The 22,285-nt window shown below is 28.8% G+C and overlaps 1 protein-coding gene across 1 annotated transcript; it reads left to right on the forward strand.

The window, feature by feature from the left end:
• Positions 1–935: 935 nt before the first annotated feature.
• LOC127285734 (mitotic spindle assembly checkpoint protein MAD2A) lies at positions 936–21,697 on the forward strand. The gene is made up of 3 exons (XM_051311874.1): positions 936–1,125; positions 19,983–20,348; positions 20,797–21,697. The coding sequence occupies exons 1-3, from the start codon at positions 1,053–1,055 to the stop codon at positions 20,994–20,996; spliced, it is 639 nt and encodes a 212-aa protein (XP_051167831.1). The 5' UTR covers positions 936–1,052; the 3' UTR covers positions 20,997–21,697.
• The last annotated feature ends 588 nt before the right edge of the window (positions 21,698–22,285 follow it).

Below are 22,285 nucleotides of genomic sequence, written 5' to 3' on the forward strand. Positions count from 1 at the left end.
AAAAATTTATCTTTAAGAATATTATAAAATTTAATTTAAAATAAATATAATTTTTTATTATTGTTAAAATATTTCTAATAATAGCACTGTGCTTAGGAACAAACTAGGAACGAACAAACCTAATTTGGGTAACGAGTTTCAAGTCAATTTTATTCTTTTTGATGAGGAAAAATTGTATTTTGAATTAGTAATAATAGTTGTATTTTGATAATGGGCAAAAAATGGCGATTATTTTAAAAATTTGACCCAATCTTGAAAAACGGTTAACGCCATTGAATTTAGCGTACCCAAATTATAGGTTAATTCACTATATGTACAGTTGGTCCATTTTTTGAACTAGCACAGTGTAAAGGTACTTTTATAAGGCCTAAGCAGAATAGATTCTTGAACGGGAACGCAATCGTAAACGGAAACGTAAGAATGAGTAAGAGAAGGATAACAAATATCTTTATTCTTTTCTCACTCATTCTTACGTTTCCGTTCAAGGTTGCGTTCCCGTTCAAGAATCTATTCTGCTTTGGCCTATACCTCGAGTATTTTGGTCAAACAGTCGGCTGCATTGAATTTTCAGTTGTAACTCTGAATTTGATTGGCCCTGAAAAATATTAAATTTTCACCGTGAAAATTGAATTGTGTTAGAGCCAATTAAAATTCGTGATTCTCCGTGAAAATTCAATACAGCCAATTGCTCGACCAAAATACTAGAGGTATAAATAACCTTTATATTGTAAAGTACTATTATAAAGAATAATATCCCAAGTAGCACGATATATCAACCAGATGTCACGGTGATATCACCGGGGAATGTCACCCTATGCTTTCAATGTAAAGTTGTCCTTCAATTAACGGCCATATTGGATTTCCCCCACCTCAACTGGTATTTTTACGTAAATGACGCGTAACTTAACATCCTACCCTTTCGTGCTTTTATATTTTATTCCCATCCGTGATAATAAAAACAGAATAAACAGTAAACACACTCAAAAGACTAAAAACAAGTTGTGTATATTATTATTTCTTTGATTTTCCTAAAATAAATTTTAATTTTAATAATGACGGCCACTCAGCACAAAACAAAATGTATAACTTTAAAAGGATCAGCTGAATTAGTGAAGCAATATTTAAGTAAGTAAACTATAGAATAATTATAATTATATATATTATATTACTGACTGTTATTTTTTCAATAACGGTCAAATTTAAAAGCGTTCGTTATATATACTAATCTAGAATTATGTGAACACTTTTTTTTATGAATGGTAAAACATTTTAAATGAGAAAAATAAAAATAATAAAAATTTTTTTTTTTTATTTTTTGAAAACTGAACAAATTTTGAAGAAATTATAACCGGAATAAAGAGGTTATGTTAATTGTTTTGTTAGATATTATATAGAAGAAAATTTGAATTTTGCATATTTTTAATTTGTCAGTTCCTCTAGAATTAATTAACGTTTTTTTTTAAGTTTTTCAGCTTAATTTCATCATTCTTTTGTATAGAATTCAAGTTATTTACTATTTAAAAAAAAAAAATTTTATTGCAAAGTGACAGTTGTGAAAGTAATCAGGATAAAAAAATTTCGAAAAATAAGAAAAGATTTAAACTCAAGAATGTTGAAAAATAATTCATTAGTTTTAAATTATTTTTTTTTAAAACAATAATTATAAATAAAAAATTATAATAATTAATACAAATATAAATATACAAATAATCGGTTTATTCTTCTTATTATTATTCTTGAACTTACTTTTATTTAGAGAAAACAAGATTACACATTTTGACCTTTTTTTTTTTATAAATAATTCAATTGAGGAAATTTCGTACAAGATAGTAATTTGAAAAAAATTTATTTTTCAAAATTTATTTTTAAGGTACCAGGGGCCAACGAATACCTATTAAATATTATATTAATTATAAAAACACATGCCTCGAATCAACTTAAAGACACAAAAAGTCGTTTTAGTCGATTTATATTCAAAAAAAAAGAGGATTTGTTTTTTATTTTAACAAAAATATTTTACAGATTTTTAAATAAAAAATTTTTTTTTTAATAATAATCCTTTTCGAAGGGTTAAAGTTGAAATTTTTAGAAATAATTAAATTTCAAAAGATAATGTTAATTTTAAAACAATTATTAATTTTTACAGAACTAAAAATAATTTATCAAACAATTTTTGGAAAACATTTTTTAAATTTAATTGAATTTTCAAAGATTTAAAATTGAGATTTTTGAAATTAATTGAAACTTTAAGTGTTTTGTAATTAAAATTTTAGATGATTTGACTAAAAATTTATTAGAAAATGCGGACAAAATACAATAATTTGAAAATCATTTTTAATTGAAAAATGGTTTCAGATAGTTGAATTTTCAAAGAATATTATTAAAATAGTTAAAAATAATTGAATTTCCTTAGAGTTATAATTGAAATTATTAAATTTCAAAAAAAAAGATTTTCGATGGAAAATTTTAGAAATAATTAAATTTTAGATGCTTTTAAATTCAAATTATTGAAAATTTAATTAATTTTGAATAGAAATGTTAGAAAATAATTGAATTTTATTTTATTTTAAATTGAAAACTTGATAAATAATTAAATTTTAAATTGAAAATTTTGGATAATTATTGAATTTTAATTGATTTTTAATTCAAATTTCGGGTATTAATTGAATTTTAGTTTATTTTGAATTGAAATTTTTAAAAAATAATTCAATTTTATTGTGATATATTTTTTTAAAATTATAAACAATTGTTAAATTTCATAAAAATTTTAATAGAAAAATAATTTTGATATAATAGAATTTGTGATGTATTTCATTAAAATTATTAAAAATAATTAATTTAGTGAAGAATCATTTTAGTTCAAAATTTGTTAAATAATTCAATTGAAGAAGATCTACATTTTATACTAAAAAAATGTATTTTATTTGCATTTTTTTTCAAATAAAACATATGATTTTCATTATTATCATTTATTATGTAATAATATTCTAATAAAGTAAATTATTATTAATAATATTAATCTTTAATTTATTTCTAACAAATAATTAAATGCTCAATTTGGCGCGCTTGCGCGCGTTTAATTTTGCTAGTTTATTAAATAATTTAAAAGTAGGGTCAGTTGGGGTAAATGGGGACAAAAGGTTTTGGAGCTTAATTTACAGTTTTAATATTAAGTTCAGCGTCAATATTTTAACCTCAGATCACCTGCAAGAGGTTTTGAGTATTGCCAAGCTTTTATCTTGACAATTGGCAGCATGATAATTCAAGTTATCGCTCACTGCATAAAAACTTGAAAATCAAAGTCGAACTATTTCAGTATTTTGTCTCGCATTTCAAAGAAAACAGACTTAAAAATCATACCAAATTTTTTTTCTTTTTCCTTATGACTCCTATAACAGAAATTTACTTGAATTTTTGTTTTTGTCAATTTGGTTAATAATAATAAGCTGAGCTAATAACCCTGAGTTTTCAAATTTTTGGGGTAAATGGGGACAGTCAGTTTCATGCATTTAAAGCTTATCTAAATTATTTTCTGCTGCATAAAATTAATCCTGGGAACGTAAATAACAACTTAAAAAAATATAAACCCGCAAATATTATCTTTTATAGGAAGAAACTTACGTGATTTGTGAAAAATAGCGATTTTGTCCCCATTTACCCCAACTGACCCTATTAATATTAATAAATTAAAATAAATTTTAAATCGGAATAAAAATTTTTTCTATATTAAATTTATTAAATTTAATTTAATCTAAAATTTTTCATTTATTTACAAATTATTTAGGACAAATTTTAATGAATCAAAATTTTTATTAATCGAAGTATTTATAAATTAAAATTGTAATTTAATTAAATTTTATTCGACTCATATTTTAAGGGGAGGGACCGGTGAATTTCAACTCATCGAAATTAATGTTGTTAAGGGGTGTCAATTTTTTTTCTGACATTATTTGGGATCTAAAATTATTGTGAATTATCAGAATTAAAAAAAAAAATTTTTTCAATATTTTAGAAATTTTATTTTTTGAAAATATTAAAATTTGTAAAAAATCATACGATTGATTGTTCAGAAATATGAAAAAAGATTACAAAAAAATAATAAAAATTGTAGAAGTTAAATTTTTAAGGAATAATTATTGATAAAATTTAAACCAAACATAATTAGTATTGTTTTGGGGGTAACAATTTTTTTAGAAATTTTTTTAGAACCTGAATTCATATTTCACTATGAAAAATGAAAAAAAGTAATTTTTAACAATTTTACAATTTTTTTTTATTTTTCAGAAATTTTATTTCCTGAAAAAATTGAATTTTTATTAAATCCATACGTTTGATTGTTAAGAATCATGAAAAAAATGTATTAAAAAATCAGCAATGAAAAATAATAAAAAATTGCGACTGAAGTTTAAATTTGTAGTTTTTGAAAATTTCAAGTTTTATTTTAAAAATTATTAATAAATTACCTAATTGTTTTTCAATTTCCAATAGGTAGTATATTAGAGTTTTAAATATTCAATATTGTGACTCATAATAGCTATAATTTTTTGAATTTTTCTATCCAATTTTTAAAATTAAAATGCGACGCATGAATATTTCACTCACGGAATTTGTTGGAATTTTCTACGGTTGAAAATTAATGAGTTCAAATTTTTTTGTTACCGAATTTTCAAAAGTAGAATTTATATTGAAGTGGATTTAAATATTTAAAGATTTTTGTTTGAGTGAATTAATATTTAAATGAATTTTCATTTAATCGAGCTTTTATACAACAGATTCTCTAGTTCACCAAATTTTTGTTTCATATAATTTCTATTTATGATAATTTTTATATTTTTTACTTTGCGAAATTTCCATAATACAAAGTTTTAATTTAACATAATTGTTTTTCAATCTAATTTTTATTTAGCAAAATATTCACTTAACAGAATTTTGACTTTTAACTGAATTCACATGTAACATAAATTCTAGATTTAACAAAACTTTTATTTCATCAAATTTTCAATAAAGAGATTTTTTATTTAAACGAATTATTATTTTAGAGAATTTTTTTTAAATAGAATTTTCCACTTGGTCGAATTTTTCAATATCAGAAATTCCATTTCATTGACACTTTATTTGTCGGAAGTTTCATTTGTACGAATTGTCGTTCGAGAGAATTATCAAATAATTGAATTTTCATTTGACCGAAATTGTAAATCATCGAAAAAATATTAGGCTGTGTCAGTTCATCGAGATATTTTGAGTTCAAGATATGACGTCAGAGGCCTGGAGGGACAACAAACAGACGACATAATGTTATTCTTATGGGGAAGAAAATTTGTTTCCACTTTCATCAATTTTATTCATACTTTAAATATGAAAAACGCTTGTTGACATATAATAAAATTAAAATGTGTGTTGATAATTAATTTTGTTATATATTTGATTCAATTGCATTTATAGATTCTTTGAATTCGTGATTAAATATAAATTTTGAGGTTATGGGTGTATGTTTTCTAATCACATTTTACATTTTAACAACATTATTAAACAATATCCAGTATGTATGTTATTAAAAAGATATAAAATATATATTTTAAGTGGGAATTACCGCAGCAGTAAAAGATTTCAAGTTAGTAAACAAATACCCCTAACCTCAAAATTTATATTTTATCACGAATTCAGAGAATCTATAAATGCAATTGAATCAAATATATAACAAAATTAATTATCAACACACATTTTAATTTTATTATATGCCAACAAGCGTTTTCCATATTTAAAGTATGAATAAACGACAAAATTGCCCCCGTCGACTGAAGAAGAGCATAGGCGAGCGCACACTAGACGATTTTCCACCGACACGACAAAAGTGTCGGCGTGCTGTCGGCGAAGCAGTCGCTTATGGAAACCAATGTACGAGCGCACACTAGACGACAATTTGTCGGCCGTTTATCTAGGTTTTAGGTAGATTTTCTCTGTACCGGGATTCATTTTCTTTAACTTAACGTACTTATGCGATTTACTTATAAACTACAACAATTATAGTTTAATATTAATCATTTTTAAATTGGATTATATTTAAACAATAATATTAATTTATATCAATTAAGTTGATTTTATTAATAAAATAATTTAAAAATTATGGTTATATAATATATAAGTAATAATAGAATTAATTAATAGCTTTGCGCCTGTATATCCGGCCATGACCTGGTGAATGAATGAGGCTTAAACTTGATATCTGTGAACAGAGAAAAGGCGGTCCGTATGCCGCCGCACAGGGGGCGCGGAGGTGCAACCGGGGATCCAAGATGGATTCCCGGTTGAACCACCGCGCACCCATGATGAGACACTGTGGAGGAGAGCGCGAAAATTAAAGCATATATATAAAAAGAGGTAATTATTGGGAACGGAGGTCTAGTAACAATCTAGTAACTTTGACCCATTCTCTCCCTCCATTTTGTTTTTTCTACTCTTTCTAACCTATTAATTGAAGAGAGACAAAGAAAGAAAATGGAGGGAGAGAATGGGTCCCCACCAGATGGCGTATTGCAGTTTAGCCGATCCCAATTTAAACAGTTAAGAGTAATAATTGGTAATGAGTTAAATTAAAGTTAAATGTTTATTTTAGCGCGTTTTAAAAATCTAAAAATGTGAGAAACAACTCTGGGGGTGGGATTGGTATGGAATTGTACGCAACTAAAAGGAGGAGAGCATTTTAAAGCTCTAGAAAGAGATTTTATTAAATCTACCCGAAGTGTATCGAATCTGGGACAGGTCCATAATATGTGATCAAGGTCTTGTTCTGTGTTAGGGCAGTGGGAGCAATCACCCGATTTAATATAGTTTTTTCTAGCGAGGCTGGCGTTTAGGTTATAGTGATTAGCTCTCGCACGACATAAGGAAACGATCCATAGTCGGCGAGCTGTAAAGTTCGCGAACCATGGTTTCCTACGTGGCTTATAATAGAATTGGGTGTAATGGATTCCCTTGTCTTTACCTATGTCTCTAAAAAAGGAGTTACAGCTGTCAACTAATTGTTTTTTGGCAAGGCAAAAGAAGTCAGAAAAAGGGAGAGGTATGTTAACTAAATCTGAGTTGGCAGTCGCGTCCTTGGCTGCGACGTCTGCCCTCTCGTTTTCTTCAATTCCCGAATGACCTGGAACCCAAATAAGGGTTGTTGGACGATTCAGGTTGTCGAGTATTTTTAATCTGTTTCTAATTGTAAAAATTATGTAAGATTTCGTTTTATAGGTATTTTTTGAGGTCAAGTTACTAAAACGCTAAGTGAGTCTGAAAAAATAACTGTGTTAGAAAGATCGGAATTAATTATATAATCTAGGCAAAATAAAATTGCGAATGCTTCTAATGATAAAATTGACGAGTAATCTGAAATTTTAAATTTTGAAGTTAGGTTTAAAGAAGGGCAGACAAAGGCACAGCCAGCCAAATGATCCACTTCAGATTTAGAGTCATCGGTGAAGAAAAAGATATGATTAGGGAAGTTAAAATTAGTTAAGTTCTTAAAAACGATAGAGGGATTACATGAATTTTGAAGTGAGTGACCCCAGTTAAGAATAATCTGGGGAGTAAATTAGTGATCCTCAAAGAGGAATTCAAAGTAAGGATCAAGGTCCTTACTTCTAATTAGTTCGCTATAATTTTTTGATTTTTCAAATGCGATTAAAAGGGGATAGTTGAATTTTACGTTGGAATCAATGGTAAGGTGAGAGAGCTCTGGAAGTTTAGTTCGAAGTGGATGGGTGGAATTTGAGAAAACTCTATAAAGATATTTTTTAGCAAGGAAATTAAATCTTGTTCTTAAGGGGGGTTCACAACATTCAGCTAACATAACATTGATAGGGGTGCTTTGTCTATAGCCTACGGCTAGTCTCAGAGCTTGGTTACGTATTTTTTCTAAACGAGAGAAATTTTTATGAGATTTAAAGTTAGAGGCTTGTGAATCATAATCTATGGGACTTCTAAGTAATGAATCGTAAATACGAAGGAGTAGATGAGGGTCCGCTCCCCACCAAGTTCCTCTAAGGACTTTTGTACACTTAGAATTTTTCTTCCTTTATCGCAAAGATAGTTGAAGTGAGTATCGGAGGAAGCAGACTCGTGAAAGTGAATACCAAGATATTTAACTGTGGGGGATGGTTTAATAATTATTTCATTTAAAGTTAAAGAAAGGTTAGGGTCATCTGAATTAAGTTTTTTGTTACTGAAAATAATGAATTTAGTTTTAACTGGGCAAACTTCCAGACCTCTGTCAGTTAAAAATTCGGAAATTATATTAAGGCAACTTTGAAGAGAATTAATAATTTGGTTAAGGTCAGGGGAGCGACAGGTAACAGATAAATCGTCGGCAAATGCGTTCAATTCGCAATCTGCAGGAATAATGGTATTAAGTTTTCTAGTGTAAATGGAGTAATTGATTGGGCTAAATATGCTGCCCTGTGTAAGGCCATCCGTACTGGTTCTAGGGCCTATAACCTCGCCGTTGATTTTGACAAACATATTTTTACATTTAATTGAGTTATATATAAAACGAGAAATTGATTCCGGAATGCCTATTTCTTTAAGATCTTTAATTAAAATATTTGGTACCACGCTGGGGAATGCCCCTTTTATATCTAAAAAGAGTGCACCGGTGATTTCGCGTTGTGTTAAGCCTGTCCAAATCTCAGTGGAGAGCAGTGAAAGGCAATCCGTGCAGGATTTACCTTTCCTGAATCCAAATTGCTTTGGACTGAGGATCTTATCACGTTCGATAAGCCAGATAAGTCTATTGTAGATTAGTTTTTCGGAAATTTTAAAAAGGCAAGATGCTAGGGAAATAGGACGAAATTTACACTACCGTCCGAAATTGTGCGAACTCTGCTTTTTCAACAACTATAAAACTGTTCAAATCTTCAAAAATATTAAAACTAAAATTTTTTCCTCTTTATTTTATTAAAGTTAATAAAATTCTGAAAGAAATGACACCTTGACAAAGAGAATATGTTAATTTTTCAATTAGATATCTAAGAAAAACCCAATTTTCAATGTTTTTACTATTTTTTTTATTTCTCTGGCAAAAATTAATATTTTTAAACGTTCTTAGGCTCATTGAAATCGTATTTTGTTATGCAATTCAAATTATATAAAACAATTCATGTACACATTCTTCTCTAGCGTATGCAAACCGTGAAAGTTGGCTCATAAAATGTCAAAAAATTGTGATTAATATTTATATGACAAAAAATGATCAGTAAAATGTATAAATCTTAAATTTACTTACACAAATCAGAGAATTTTAGAATGATATATTTACTTGATTTTTAAACATCATATTTTATTGTAGAATTAAATTTCAATTTTTTGACATTTTATGAGCCAACTTTCACGGTTTGCATACGCTAGGGAAGAATGTGTGCATTAATTGTTTTATATAATTTGAATTGCATAACAAAATACGATTTCAATGAACCTAAGAACGTTTAAAAATATTAATTTTTGCCAGAGAAATAAAAAAAATAGTAAAAACATTGAAAATTGGGTTTTTCTTAGATATCTAATTGAAAAATTAACATATTCTCTTTGTCAAGGTGTCATTTCTTTCAGAATTTTATTAGCTTTAATAAAATAAAGAGGAAAAAATTTTAGTTTTAATATTTTTGAAGATTTGAACAGTTTTATAGTTGTTGAAAAAGCATAGTTCGCACAATTCCGGACGGTAGTGTACCAGGTGAGGATTTTGGAAGGAAGAAAATGAGGTAATTGTTCCAGGAAGAAGGGAAAACGCCATTGGAGATTATTCTATTAATAATTGACAGAAGAGTTGATAAGGCTATGTCTGGAGAGTGTTGAATAATGTTGTAGTCTATTTTATCAAGGCCCGGGGATGATTTAGTTTTACATGATTTAATAGCTGTTGTCAATTCGGAAATAGTAAAAGAAGCTTCTAAGAACGGATTGTTGTCAAAATCAACGGGGACGTCGTCATGAAAAACGGTAGGTGGGTGAAGTTCATCGACGAGTGAGTGTAATTTTTCAATAGTTTCCCTTTCTGCCGAGCAAGATGCAGAGGAGGGTTGTGTGTATCGGTTTTTGAATGATTTGATGACAGACCATACCTTCGTTAAAGGTATATGTCTGTCTAAAGAGTCGCAAAATGTTTTAAAGGATTGTCGCCTGGCTTCACTAAGGGTACGTTTGGCTATGGCTTCGGTTTTTTTATAAATAAGAAAATTCGTGTAATTTGATAATTTTTTATAATTTTTTAAGGCTTCTTTCCTATTTTTTATTGCTTCATCGCATTTACTGTCCCACCAAGGTGCAGGAACAAATGGTTTTTTAGATGAGGAGGATTTGTGACGTGTGTTAGATGAGGTTGTGAGTTGTGAACAAATTAAGTTAATTGTTGTATCTACAAGATGTACAAATTGATCATAATCGGAGATTGCGTTATCTGTGTGTAGTACATTTGAGTTTGATTCTAAGGACGAATGGAGTTCAGAAGAGAAGAGAGACCAGTCAATACCTCTCAAATTGTATTTATGTGAAGCAAATATGGAAATAGGTATTGTAATACCTAAAGATGTGAAGATGGGAAAATGATCGCTACCTAAAGTGTCATTGTAGACCTTCCAGGAAGAGGTTGTGTATAGATTTGAAGTTACGAAAGTAAGGTCTAAAGCAGAACCAGGGTTTGGTGGACGGCTTAATAGAGTGGGTGATCCATTGTTTAGAAGAATAAGGTCTGTACATCCAATTCATCGCATACATTGCGTACGTTGTGGCAAACATGAGAGCTACCCCATAGGGTGCTGTGACAGTTAAAATCTCCTCCTATAAAAACCGTGTTGAAGCCCGAATTTTTAATGGAGTTGAAAAAATTTTTCCAGTAGGTGGAAGGGGTTAATTTACCCGGAACTCTATAAACTAATACTACTAAAAGTTCACCCATGGAGGAGTCAATTGAAACAGCGAGTGTCTCAAATTCATCCTCCCGAGTGAAAATTGAACCGATTTTTGAAAATGTTAAATTCTTGCGAATTACAAAAGCAAGGCCGCCGCCTTTATTTACTGTTCTGTCTGATCTAATAATATTAAATTGTTTAAGAATATTAAAGTTAACGCGTTTCTCAGGCTTCAAAAAGGTTTCGCAAAGGAGGAGAATATCAAATTGATTGGAAAGTTTGTGAATTTCGTGTGTCTTGTTAGAAACACCACGGCAATTCCACTGTAAGATATTTAATTTGGAAAGACTAGTCATCCTTGTGAGCTGGAAGAGCTAACAAAGAATGGAGGCTAGTGATGATGTTAGAGAGAGTTTCAAGTTTTTGTTTCACGATTTCTGGAGGTGAGTTGGAAGAAATTTGAGTGACATGCATGTTTAGAAGTGAAATGAAAGAAGTGAGTGATTCTTAAAATTGAGGGTTGGAGTTAGATGTGTGTGGTTCAGATGGAGGAGAGGAAGGAGAGGTAGATGTGTATTTGGAAAGAGCAAAACCGTTAGGCATGGAGATGTTAGACCTGCCGTTGTTCCAATTTGTAGCGAAAAAGGATGAAGAAGAAAAGTGGTTTTTTTGTGTTTCGTGTATACGAGAGTGTGACGTGTTGTTTGATAACCGTTGAGAATGGTTATTGTGTGTGGATGATACTTGAGAAAATAAGCGTTTTTGGAGGTTAGAGTTTGGATTTTGTGTGAGAGATGCAGAAGGGACTGGTTGATCTACCAGATCAGGAAAGTCGGAAAAATTAAATGAATTTATATGACGAGTTACCTTTTTCGGTTTAAGAATTTCTTTGGCTTCATCGAAGGAAATTTTGTGTTGTGTCGCATAGTAGGGCACCTCTTTTTGAAAAGTGAATTCTCGACATTGTTTTGAGGAAGGTTTGTGTGGACCGTTACAATTTGCACATCTTGGAGGACCTGACGCGTGGGTACAGGGGTTAGAATCGTCTGTATGGGGGGCTGAGCCGCCGCATTGTTGGCATCGAGGTTTGGACCTGCAGTGTTTGGCTATGTGGCCAAATCTTAGACAATTTAGGCACATACGTGGGTCGGGTACGTAGGGTCGCACTGGGGTTGAACCTTTATAAATTGCAACGCGTTCTGGAATGGTAGTACCTTGGAAGGTTAGAAGAACGGTAGTGGAAGGTTCATACTTAACCGTGTTGTCCTCGTCAATTTTTTTGCGATTAAACCTCATGGCACCAATGATATTAATATCTTTATTAACACCTACAACTTCTGCGTGTTCTAGGATTTCATCTGTAGAGATATCTATCCCGATGTTATTAATGATGCTCTGACACGTGACGAAACTTGATGGGATTATTGCAATTAGACCTTTTGATTTCAGAGTGGGGTCAGATGTAATCTGGTTTGCCGCTCTGCCACTATTCGTGATAACACGAACTTTTCCGCGACCACTTGGATAAATACCGACAACTTTACCCGGGTAAAGGTTGTGGATGATTTTACCGACCGACACATGGTTTAAGTCTTTCGACGCATCTTTCGGATTGGGATCGCGCTGTAAGAAAATTGGACAGTTGCCTTCATTTGAATTTTCGTATTTCGCGTGTTTGATTTTAGATTTATTAATTGCCGAATTTATATTAGCGGGTGATTTTGAATGCACTTTGACAGAAGAAGGAGGCGGCATGGATGGGTCTGATTGATTTTCGCATTTACGCTTTTGTTCCGTTGTTTCTCGAACGAAAGTTTTTTGTATTATCTTGATAAAATAATAAAATTTTTTCGCAGCTATCTCCTCCTCTGTCTCATCAGTAAAGTCCATTGCGGAAGTTGAGAAATCCGCGCTGCGTGCCTCTGCGACGCGCGCGCACAGCCACGAGGCTGGCTAACCTAAAAAAAACAACTATTCCACGAAAGGTGAGAATGCTATATGAAACCCACAATAAGACTCTTTGTGTCTTTAAAAGAAAAAAAAAGAAGATCCCGGATTTAATCGTTATTGGCAAGATAACACCGAACTAGGAGAACCCGTGAAACTCAATATATGTTTCGTAAGCAAAATAACGCGTCCGCTCGGTAGCGTATCCCTTAAGGAACTCTCTTTGTCGGTCGACACAAATCGGCTAGTGCGCGCAGGGCCTGACGTCATTTCCATCAAATTACAATTCGTACAAATAAAATTTCTAGCAAATTAAGCTACGGTCAAATAAGAATTATGACATTTCAAAATTCGACTCAGTTAAAATTCTGTTAAATAGAAATTGAATTAAATAAAAATTATATGAAATAGAGAATCTGTTACGTACCAGAAGTTAGCAACGCCATTTCGTTCTTTTGAAAAAACAATTTTTGTGCTAATTTGTACCGCAAAAAGTTTTTTGAAAAAAGCAAAATTAAGGGGCAAAATTAAAAAAAAGTTTTGATGAACCAAAAATATTATTTTCTTATCATAGAAAACAAATATTAGTGATCAATACTTTCAACTCATTACAATAAAATGCAATCAACAAAGATGAGATAAAAAAAATTTTTTAAATAAAAAATTACACAAAAAAATTTTTTCATAACCCCGACATTATGAAAAACACAAATTTTTTTGGAAGCAATTTCTGTGCTGAATAATTGTACAAGATTGGCATTAAAAGACCCACCAATAACATTTTTAAAACATTTGTATATTTTTCAAAATAATTCAATTTTTAATTAAATAAACGTACCTAAACCTGACAACTTCAAAAGATAATATTTTTAGAAAATTATTTTTGTGCTGAATTGTGCATGACCAGCACAAAAATAAACTCTAATAACATTTTAAAAAAATATCTTTATTTTCCAAAATAACTAAATTTATAATTTAACAATAACGATCATAACCAAAAAATTTTCAAAAATTAAAATTTTCAGAAACTAATTTTTTTGCTGAATTGTGCATGACCAACACAAAAATAAACTCTAATAACATTTTTCAAAAATATTTACATTTTCCAAATCGACTCAATTTTTATTTTAACAATAACAATCATAACCAAAAATTTAAAAAATAAGAATTTTTAGAAATTAATTTTTGTGCTGAATTGTGCATAAACAGCACAAAAATAAACTTTTATAACATTTTTTAAAAATATCTATACTTTCCAAAATAACTAAATTTTTAATTTAACAATAACGATCATAATAAAAAATTTACAAAAATAAGAATTTTTAGAAACTAATTTTTGTGCTGAATTGTGCACGACCAACACAAAAATAAACTCTACTTACATTTTTAAAAATATCTATACTTTCCAAAATAACTAATTTTTAATTTAACAATAACGATCATATCAAAAAAATTCTCAAAAATGAAAATTTTTAGAAACTAATTTTTGTGCTGAATTGTACATGCCCAGCAAAAAAATAAACTCTAATAACATTTTTTAAAAATATTTATATTTTCAAAATTAACTCAATTTTTAATGTGACATTGACGATCTTAAACAGAAAATTTTGAAAAATCAAAGTATTTATACATTAATTTTTCTTCTGATTTGTGCATAATTAACACAAATCATACCTCAGTACCAATTTTTTGAAATAACTATTTTTTCTAAAATATCTCATTTTTTATTTTTAAAATGTTGTTTTCAATCCTGAAATTATTGAAAATCAAAATTCTTGAAAACAGTTTTGTACGGAAATGTATGTATGTCTTTGTAAAAATGAAACTTCTTTGACATTTTTTTTTAAATATCTATATTTTCCAAAGTAATCAACATTTTATTTAACAATAACGATCATAAATCACTTAGTCTATATACAGATATATCATTACTTTTGTTAAAGTGTAAAAATAAAAACTTTATTATACATAAATAACTTTTTTATCACTTACAAGGTAATAGGTATTGCGGAGCAATATATGATTTGTAACTTTTTACTTTACTATTTCTTTGAGGACAGTAATTTTAAGATATTAGTTATACGTATGTCAAAATTAACATTATAATTTTTTTATAATAATGCTTTAAAATAAGGAGAAATGTTTCTTTAAAGAACAACATAATATCTTTTCTATCATTAAGGTACTTTTTTAATACTTCATTTCTTTGAAATCTTTGGTTCTTATATTTCGCATACAATCAATTTTGTTTGTTTGTTGCCTATTTTGAATAAATTAAAACATGTGGATCCACCACTTTTTCGTTGTCATATATCTTTTCTGGTTGTTTTGATGATGATAAATCATCATACAATAACCAAGTTTGATTGACTAGAACATATGCCTTATAATGTCCAGGAATTTCTGGGTTATATGAACCGGAATATCCAATAAAATTAGGAATCTTATATTCGGCCTTTTGACTAAGTTTTATGATTTTTAGTATGTCACAGATTCTTGTGTCGTTTCGTTTCCCAACTTCTACAGATATTAGAAGATGTGGTCCGTAGTAAATTTTCATTTTTTTCTTTTTGTTGCATCAAATTTTATCTTTTTCGGGGAGGAATTTGGAGTGCTTCAAGTAAATTTACGATGCCAGAATTATAAATGACTTGTAAGTTAATATGGCCTACCATAAAATCATCTTTCTGTATCTTTTTACATAATAGTACATGTATACTCAACTGCATAACTCGGCGTTGCAGAGAAGAGATTGGTTGTTGGTTCAGTTAGATTACAAACAGCATTTATTGTAACTATGCTTATCACTGATTTGCCTGTTTTGATTTTTTTATCGTATTGCTTTACTTCCTTTATAGTAGCACTTGAATTGCGAAGAACTCTTGCACGTGCTTTGAAAACTTCAGATCCTAATTTTTTTTAATAAAAATTTTTGCCAACGAAAATATATCGCTTTCAAATTCGCTAATCTGTTCATTGTAAAATACATTGCTCATTATAAGCATATTTATTACATGTACAAGACTATCTAGAGCACCAGTATTTTTGTGCTGGTCGTGCACAAGCCAGCACAAAAATTAGTTTCTAAATATTTTCATTTTTGAAATTTTTTTGGATATGATCGTTATTGTTAAATTAAAAATTTAGTTATTTTGGAAAGTATAGATATTTTTAAAAATGTAAGTAGAGTTTATTTTTGTGCTGGTCGTGCACAATTCAGCACAAAAATTAGTTTCTAAAAATTCTTATTTTTGTAAATTTTTGGTTATGATTGTTATTGTTAAATTAAAAATTTAGTTATTTTGGAAAGTATAGATATTTTTAAAAAATGTTATAAAAGTGTATTTTTGTGCTGTTTATGCACAATTCAGCACAAAAATTAATTTCTAAAAATTCTTATTTTTGTAAATTTTTGGTTATGATCGTTATTGTTAAAATAAAAATTGAGTCGATTTGGAAAATGTAAATATTTTTAAAAAATGTTATTAGAGTTTATTTTTGTGTTGGTCATGCACAATTCAGCAAAAAAATTAGTTTCTGAAAATTTTAATTTTTGAAAATTTTTTGGTTATGATCGTTATTGTTAAATTATAAATTTAGTTATTTTGGAAAATAAAGATGTTGGAATTACAACGATAATGTTATTTTCATATATATAGCAAATAAGTTAAAGTAAAATCCAAGGGAAAGGGAAAAGCCAGGTACTTGGAGTACCTAAGCACATTTTGGGTTTAGTCGTACGAAAAGGGTCTTGCGGTTTGCACATTTTACGGTTCATTTAAGATACATTTCAAGTTCAAGACATATTTTAAGTTGTTTAAGTGTATAAGCCATTTTTCAAATAGTAAATAAAGTGTTAATTCATTTGATGAAATTTCCCTATCTTTTTTATCTTATACGTGTTATTATTTCCATATAACCTATCAAGTTTCAACAGGTTATGGGCCCAGAATAGATAGAAAAGAAATAAAGTAAGAAAATAAAGTGAATATCAAGTGAATTAAATTTTCGAGTGAAGAATTAAAATAAAGTACATTAAATAACAGTGACTAAAGTGTATAAAGAACAATAAAAAGGTTAACAGATAGTTCATACAGTTTCTAAGTAAAGTGTAAAAACCGGTGACATTTTTGAATTTTCTACAGTTCAGTGATTAAAGAGTATTCAATTTCATGATGGCTCAAAGTTTCCGTCCGAGCTTTCAAGTTGAGAAGCTCAATAACAACAATTATACCGTGTGGAAATTCAGGGTAAAACAAATGCTCATTAATTTAGAGATATGGACAGTTGTAAGTGAAGAAATTCCAGTTGAACCAGATACAGCATGGAAAAGAATGAACGATCAAGCATCATCGACGATTTCATTACTCGTAGATGATAATCAGTTAGTTCATATTATAAACGCGAAAAATGCTAAGGAAGCTTGGAAATCTCTCGAAGATTATCACCAAAAATCTTCGGAAGCCAGTATTGCCCACCTATATAGAACTCTGTGCAGGATGCGTTTAAGTGAATACGGTGATATGGAAGATCATGTCAATAAAGTTCAAGAAATCGTTAATAGATTAAATGCTCTAGGTGAAGGGATAAGGGACAAATTTGCAGCTGCCATGCTTCTTGAAAGTCTACCAGATTCATATGATACGTTGGTCACAATGCTAGAGGGAAGACAAGAAGGTTTGTCATTGTCATTAACGAAATGTAAACTCATCGACGAATATAAAAGACGGAAAAACAAAATGGCATTAAATGAAGAAAATGAATCGCGGGAATCAGCACTCAAGGCACAAGTTATAGCTGAAAGGGAATGCTATGTTTGTAAAAATAAAGGTCATCTAAAACGGGATTGTGAAAAGTACAAAAAATGGAAACTAAAGCAAGAAAAAGAAAAAGCAAACACGGCAGAACACATGTTCATGGAAGATAAATGTTTTTTTGTAACTAACGAATATTTGTGTACAAGTTTTTACAGTGAAAATGAAGAAATAAAAAAATCAAGTTGGATTATGGACTCAGGAGCGACAAGCCACATGTCCAACAACAAAGAATTTTTCGAAACCCTCAATTTCGAAAAGAAAGGAAGGGTACAGTTTGCAGATAGGACAGAATTTACCGATATCGAAGGGGTCGGATCCGGGACACTTAAACTCATAAATGAAGGAAAGGAAATCTCAATAAAGGTTATGGATGTTTTGTACGTGCCAAAACTAAGTTCGAGTTTATTGTCAGTGTCAAGACTATTAGAAAAAGGTTTTAGTGTGCAGTTCAAAAATTCAGTTTGCAATGTTATCAACCCCACAGATGGAACAGTAAAAGCAACAGCATTTTTAAAGAATAATAAACTTTTCGAGTTACAAACCGAGGATTCAAGCCAGCAAAAAGCAATAAAGATTAAAGAAAATGGTCGGAGTAAACAAGCAGGTCAATCAAGGGGTACGAGTACGATGCATGCCAAGTCAGGTATGAAGACCCAAGGCAAGGTGGGAAACAAAAGTGTAAGCAAATCTGGTTAATATTGACTGGATTCAGGTAAACACAAGTGTAAAGGACAAGGTTTTGCAGAACAATGAAGCTGATGAACAACAAGAAGATCAAGTCTCAGGGAGAGACACCAGCTCTTCAGAAAGTAGTTCCGAATCAAGTGATTCCCTGGATTATCAATCACCTAATGACGACGAAAGTTTTCATGAAAGCGATATAGTGTTAAGAAGATCAAGTAGGAAAAAAAAAGGTATACCTCCAGAATTTATATGGATTTATAGAAAGTGAAAATGAAAAGTGATAACTAGTCATCAATGAAAAAAAAAGAACCAACAATAGACTAAAGACAATTATTTAAAGGACATTAAGTTTATATGTAACTTTTTCAATGCTTTTGTGTAAGTTGAAAAATCATTTTTGTAATTGAAACTTTCAAGACGTTTTAGAAATGCAATTATTTTAAGGAATTTAAATTTTGCAAATTAGTAAATATTAATGTAGGATTATCGTTGAGGGAGAGTGTTGGAATTACAACGATAATGTTATTTTCATATATATAGCAAATAAGTTAAAGTAAAATCCAAGGGAAAGGGAAAAGCCAGGTACTTGGAGTACCTAAGCACATTTTGGGTTTAGTCGTACGAAAAGGGTCTTGCGGTTTGCACATTGTACGGTTCATTTAAGATATATTTCAAGTTCAAGACATATTTTAAGTTGTTTAAGTGTATAAGCCATTTTTCAAATAGTAAATAAAGTGTTAATTCATTTGATGTAATTTCCCTATCTTTTTTTATCTTATACGTGTTATTATTTCCATATAACCTATCAAGTTTCAACAAAAACAAATTTTTTTTAAATGTTATTAGAGTTTATTTTTGTGCTGGTCATGCACAATTCAGCACGAAAATAATTTTCGAAAAATATTATCTTTTGAAGTTGTCAGGTTTAGGTACGTTTATTTAATTAAAAATTTAATTGTTTTGAAAAATGTACAAATGTTTTAAATATGTTATTAGAGGGTCTTTTGATGGCAATCTTGTACAATTCAGCACAGAAATTGCTTCTAAAAAATTTGTGTTTTTCATAATGTCGGGGTTATAAAAAAAAATTTTTGTGTATTTTTTCATTTAAAAAATTTTTTTTTATCTCATCTTTGTTGATTGCATTTTATTGTAATGAATTGAAAGTATTGATCACTAATATTTGTTTTCTATTATAAGAAAATAATATTTTTGGTTCATCAAAATTTTTTTTTAATTTTGCACCTTAATTTTGATTTGTTCAAAAAACTTTTTGCGGCACAAATTAGCACAAAATTAGCACAAAATTAGCACAAAAATTGTTTTTTCAAAAAAACCAAATGGCGTTGCTAACTTCTGGCACGTAAATCTGTTGTATAAAAATTTGGCTAATTAAAAATTTCTTCAAATATATATGAATACTGAACATTGTTCTTTATTTCATGGACCCTAAAACCAAACTTAAATCAACAATTAAAAAAATATATATAAATAAATAATTTTTGTTAGCAATTCTAATTTATTCTATTGCATTAAAAAATTAGTCATTAATATTTATAATTATTAATTAAATTTTTAGTCTACTGTTATTAATTGTAATCAACTGGGTCTCATAAAAGTCTATTAATTAATAAAATTTTTGCTTTAGCCTATGGAATCAATAGCATACTCTATCAACGTGGAATTTATCCTCCAGAAACTTTTGAACCGTTAGAACGTTTTGGTATATTTTTTCTAATGTCAATTGATGAAAAAATTAAAACTTTTTTGGAAACCGTTCTTGGACAAGTTCAAGAATGGTTGGAACAGAGAAAAATTCACAAGATTGCTCTGGTCATCACAAATGTTAATACAAAAGAAGTTTTAGAAAAATGGGATTTTAAAGTTGAATATGAAAACGATTCACCGAATGGTTCTAGTAATAATGGAGAAGAAAGAAAATTGCCAGAAGTTGGAACAAAGGATATAGCTATAATTCAAAAAGAAATTAGAGAAGTAATTCGTCAAATTACGGGTAAGTAAAAAAAAAGAATTATTAGAAAAATGAAATCAAAACCTGTTTCAACATTTATAATTTTTGTTTTTTGTGAATTTAAATGTGTAAAAGAACTAAAAATTTTGTTAAGGTCGAAATTTTTTTAATTTGAAATTTTTACACGGCAGAATTTTTTTTAAAAGGAAGTTATTTAACAGAATTTTTACTTCAATGGATTATTATTTAAAAAATTTAGTGAATTTTTATTTAATAAAATTTCCATTTAACAAAAAAAAAATGTTATTTAACAGAATATCTATTTAATTAAATGTTTGTCCAATTATGTTAATCTGAATTTTTATTGCACAGAATTTTTATAGGGTCTAATTTTTTTAACAGAATTTTAAAATAATAGAATAATTTTCAACTTGTTTAACTTTTTAATTCAACTACAAATTATAAAATTGTCATCTCAATTTAATTTTAGGTACAGTAAGTTTTCTACCTTTGTTGGACTGTCCATGTTCCTTCGATATTTTAACTTACACTGTTCCGGACTGTGGAATTCCAAAAGAATGGGATGAAACTCAACCTGCCTTTATTGCTAACAGTCAAGAAGTTCAGCTCAGAACATTCTCCACATCTCTTCATAAAATGGAAACCATTGTCAGCTACAAAAGTTGTTAAATATCAGAAAGAAATGTAAATTACTTTACTTTTGATACATATTTAATTGTATATAGTTACAAATTTTTACTTAAAAACTTTTGATAGACAGTACGTATTATGCTATTATTATTATTATAAATCTATTTATCATATATTTTGCACAATTAACTGATTAATGAATTAATGATTGAAATTAATTAATTAATTAAAAAAAAGAATCTTCTTGAATCATATTATAAATTATTATTTCGACGCCTCCCGTTGATAAAATGCTTATTCAGTTCTCAATAAAATATAATTTTAACTTCTAGATTGACATAGAATTTATTAAATAAATTCTCTATTGAATTAGACTTAAAAATTATTCAATCGAGTCTTCATTTTTATTCATTTTTTCTACCAAAAGCATCAAATATCTACTTAAAGAATTATGAATTCAAAGAATTTAAATTAAGTTTTATTTTTTATCTTTAACAAATTATTACTTTTTTCCTTATTTTTAAATTTTGTAAGATTAAATTTTAAAAATAAAAACTCGAAATTTAGAATTTTCTACGATTTTAAAAGTTTCGAATCTTATTTTGAACTGTTAAATATTAATTACAGTGAACAACTGAAAATCAAATAATAATTATGTCAGGAGTAGTTGTTAAAGAACATTGAAATTTTGTATATTATTCAAAAGTCGATTAATAAATTATGTGAACAATTTTTTTAAATCTATGTGTTGTGAAATATTGCAGTTGATTGAAATTACGTTTCAAATAACAAATTTATTGAAGATCTCATTTCCTTGACGAAAAGATTTTAATTTGAACAAATCAATGGTGAATCATTAAAATTTAATAATTAAACGAACTTACCTAAGTGAAGTTCTATTATTATTGTACTTCGCGCCTCCTCAGAATATCACTTATTGTAATACCCGCTCCAGTGCTCTTAATGTCACAAGTTTTAAAGTATTATTATGATTTTTTAAAAAATACCCTTGCTTGTTTGTCATTTGCAACTGTGCGATTCCAGGTGAGATTTTGACTTTTTCGGAGTAGGTTAACCGATTGCAATGAAACTTTGGAATTTTGTTATATATAGTAAGACTAATCTTTAACGTAAATTGCAGCTTAAAATATTTGTTAGTTTACGAGATTTGCAATATTAACAAAAAAATTTAAACTGCTATATCTTCCGTTCTAATAATCAAACTGAGGTCTACTTTTTTAAAAAATGTCAAGGAAAATGAGAGGAATAAATCACTTTCAGGACAATTTTTTATAATTTTATAACTAAAAAAATTATTAAATAATAAT

The sequence above is a fragment of the Leptopilina boulardi genome, unplaced genomic scaffold (genome assembly GCF_019393585.1).
Source record: "Leptopilina boulardi isolate dan_hultmark-lab unplaced genomic scaffold, ZJU_Lbou_2.1 LbouV2_341, whole genome shotgun sequence".
NCBI classification, from domain to species: Eukaryota; Metazoa; Arthropoda; class Insecta; order Hymenoptera; family Figitidae; genus Leptopilina; species Leptopilina boulardi.

Excerpts from the sequence above, each read along its gene's own strand:
- LOC127285734 (XM_051311874.1), top strand. The coding sequence starts at position 1,053 with ATGACGGCCACTCAGCACAAAACAAAATGTATAACTTTAAAAGGATCA. Across the intron at positions 1,126-19,982 it reads ATTAGTGAAGCAATATTTAA|CCTATGGAATCAATAGCATA; the intron begins GTAAGTAAACTA and ends TTTTTGCTTTAG. Across the intron at positions 20,349-20,796 it reads AGTAATTCGTCAAATTACGG|GTACAGTAAGTTTTCTACCT; the intron begins GTAAGTAAAAAA and ends ATTTAATTTTAG.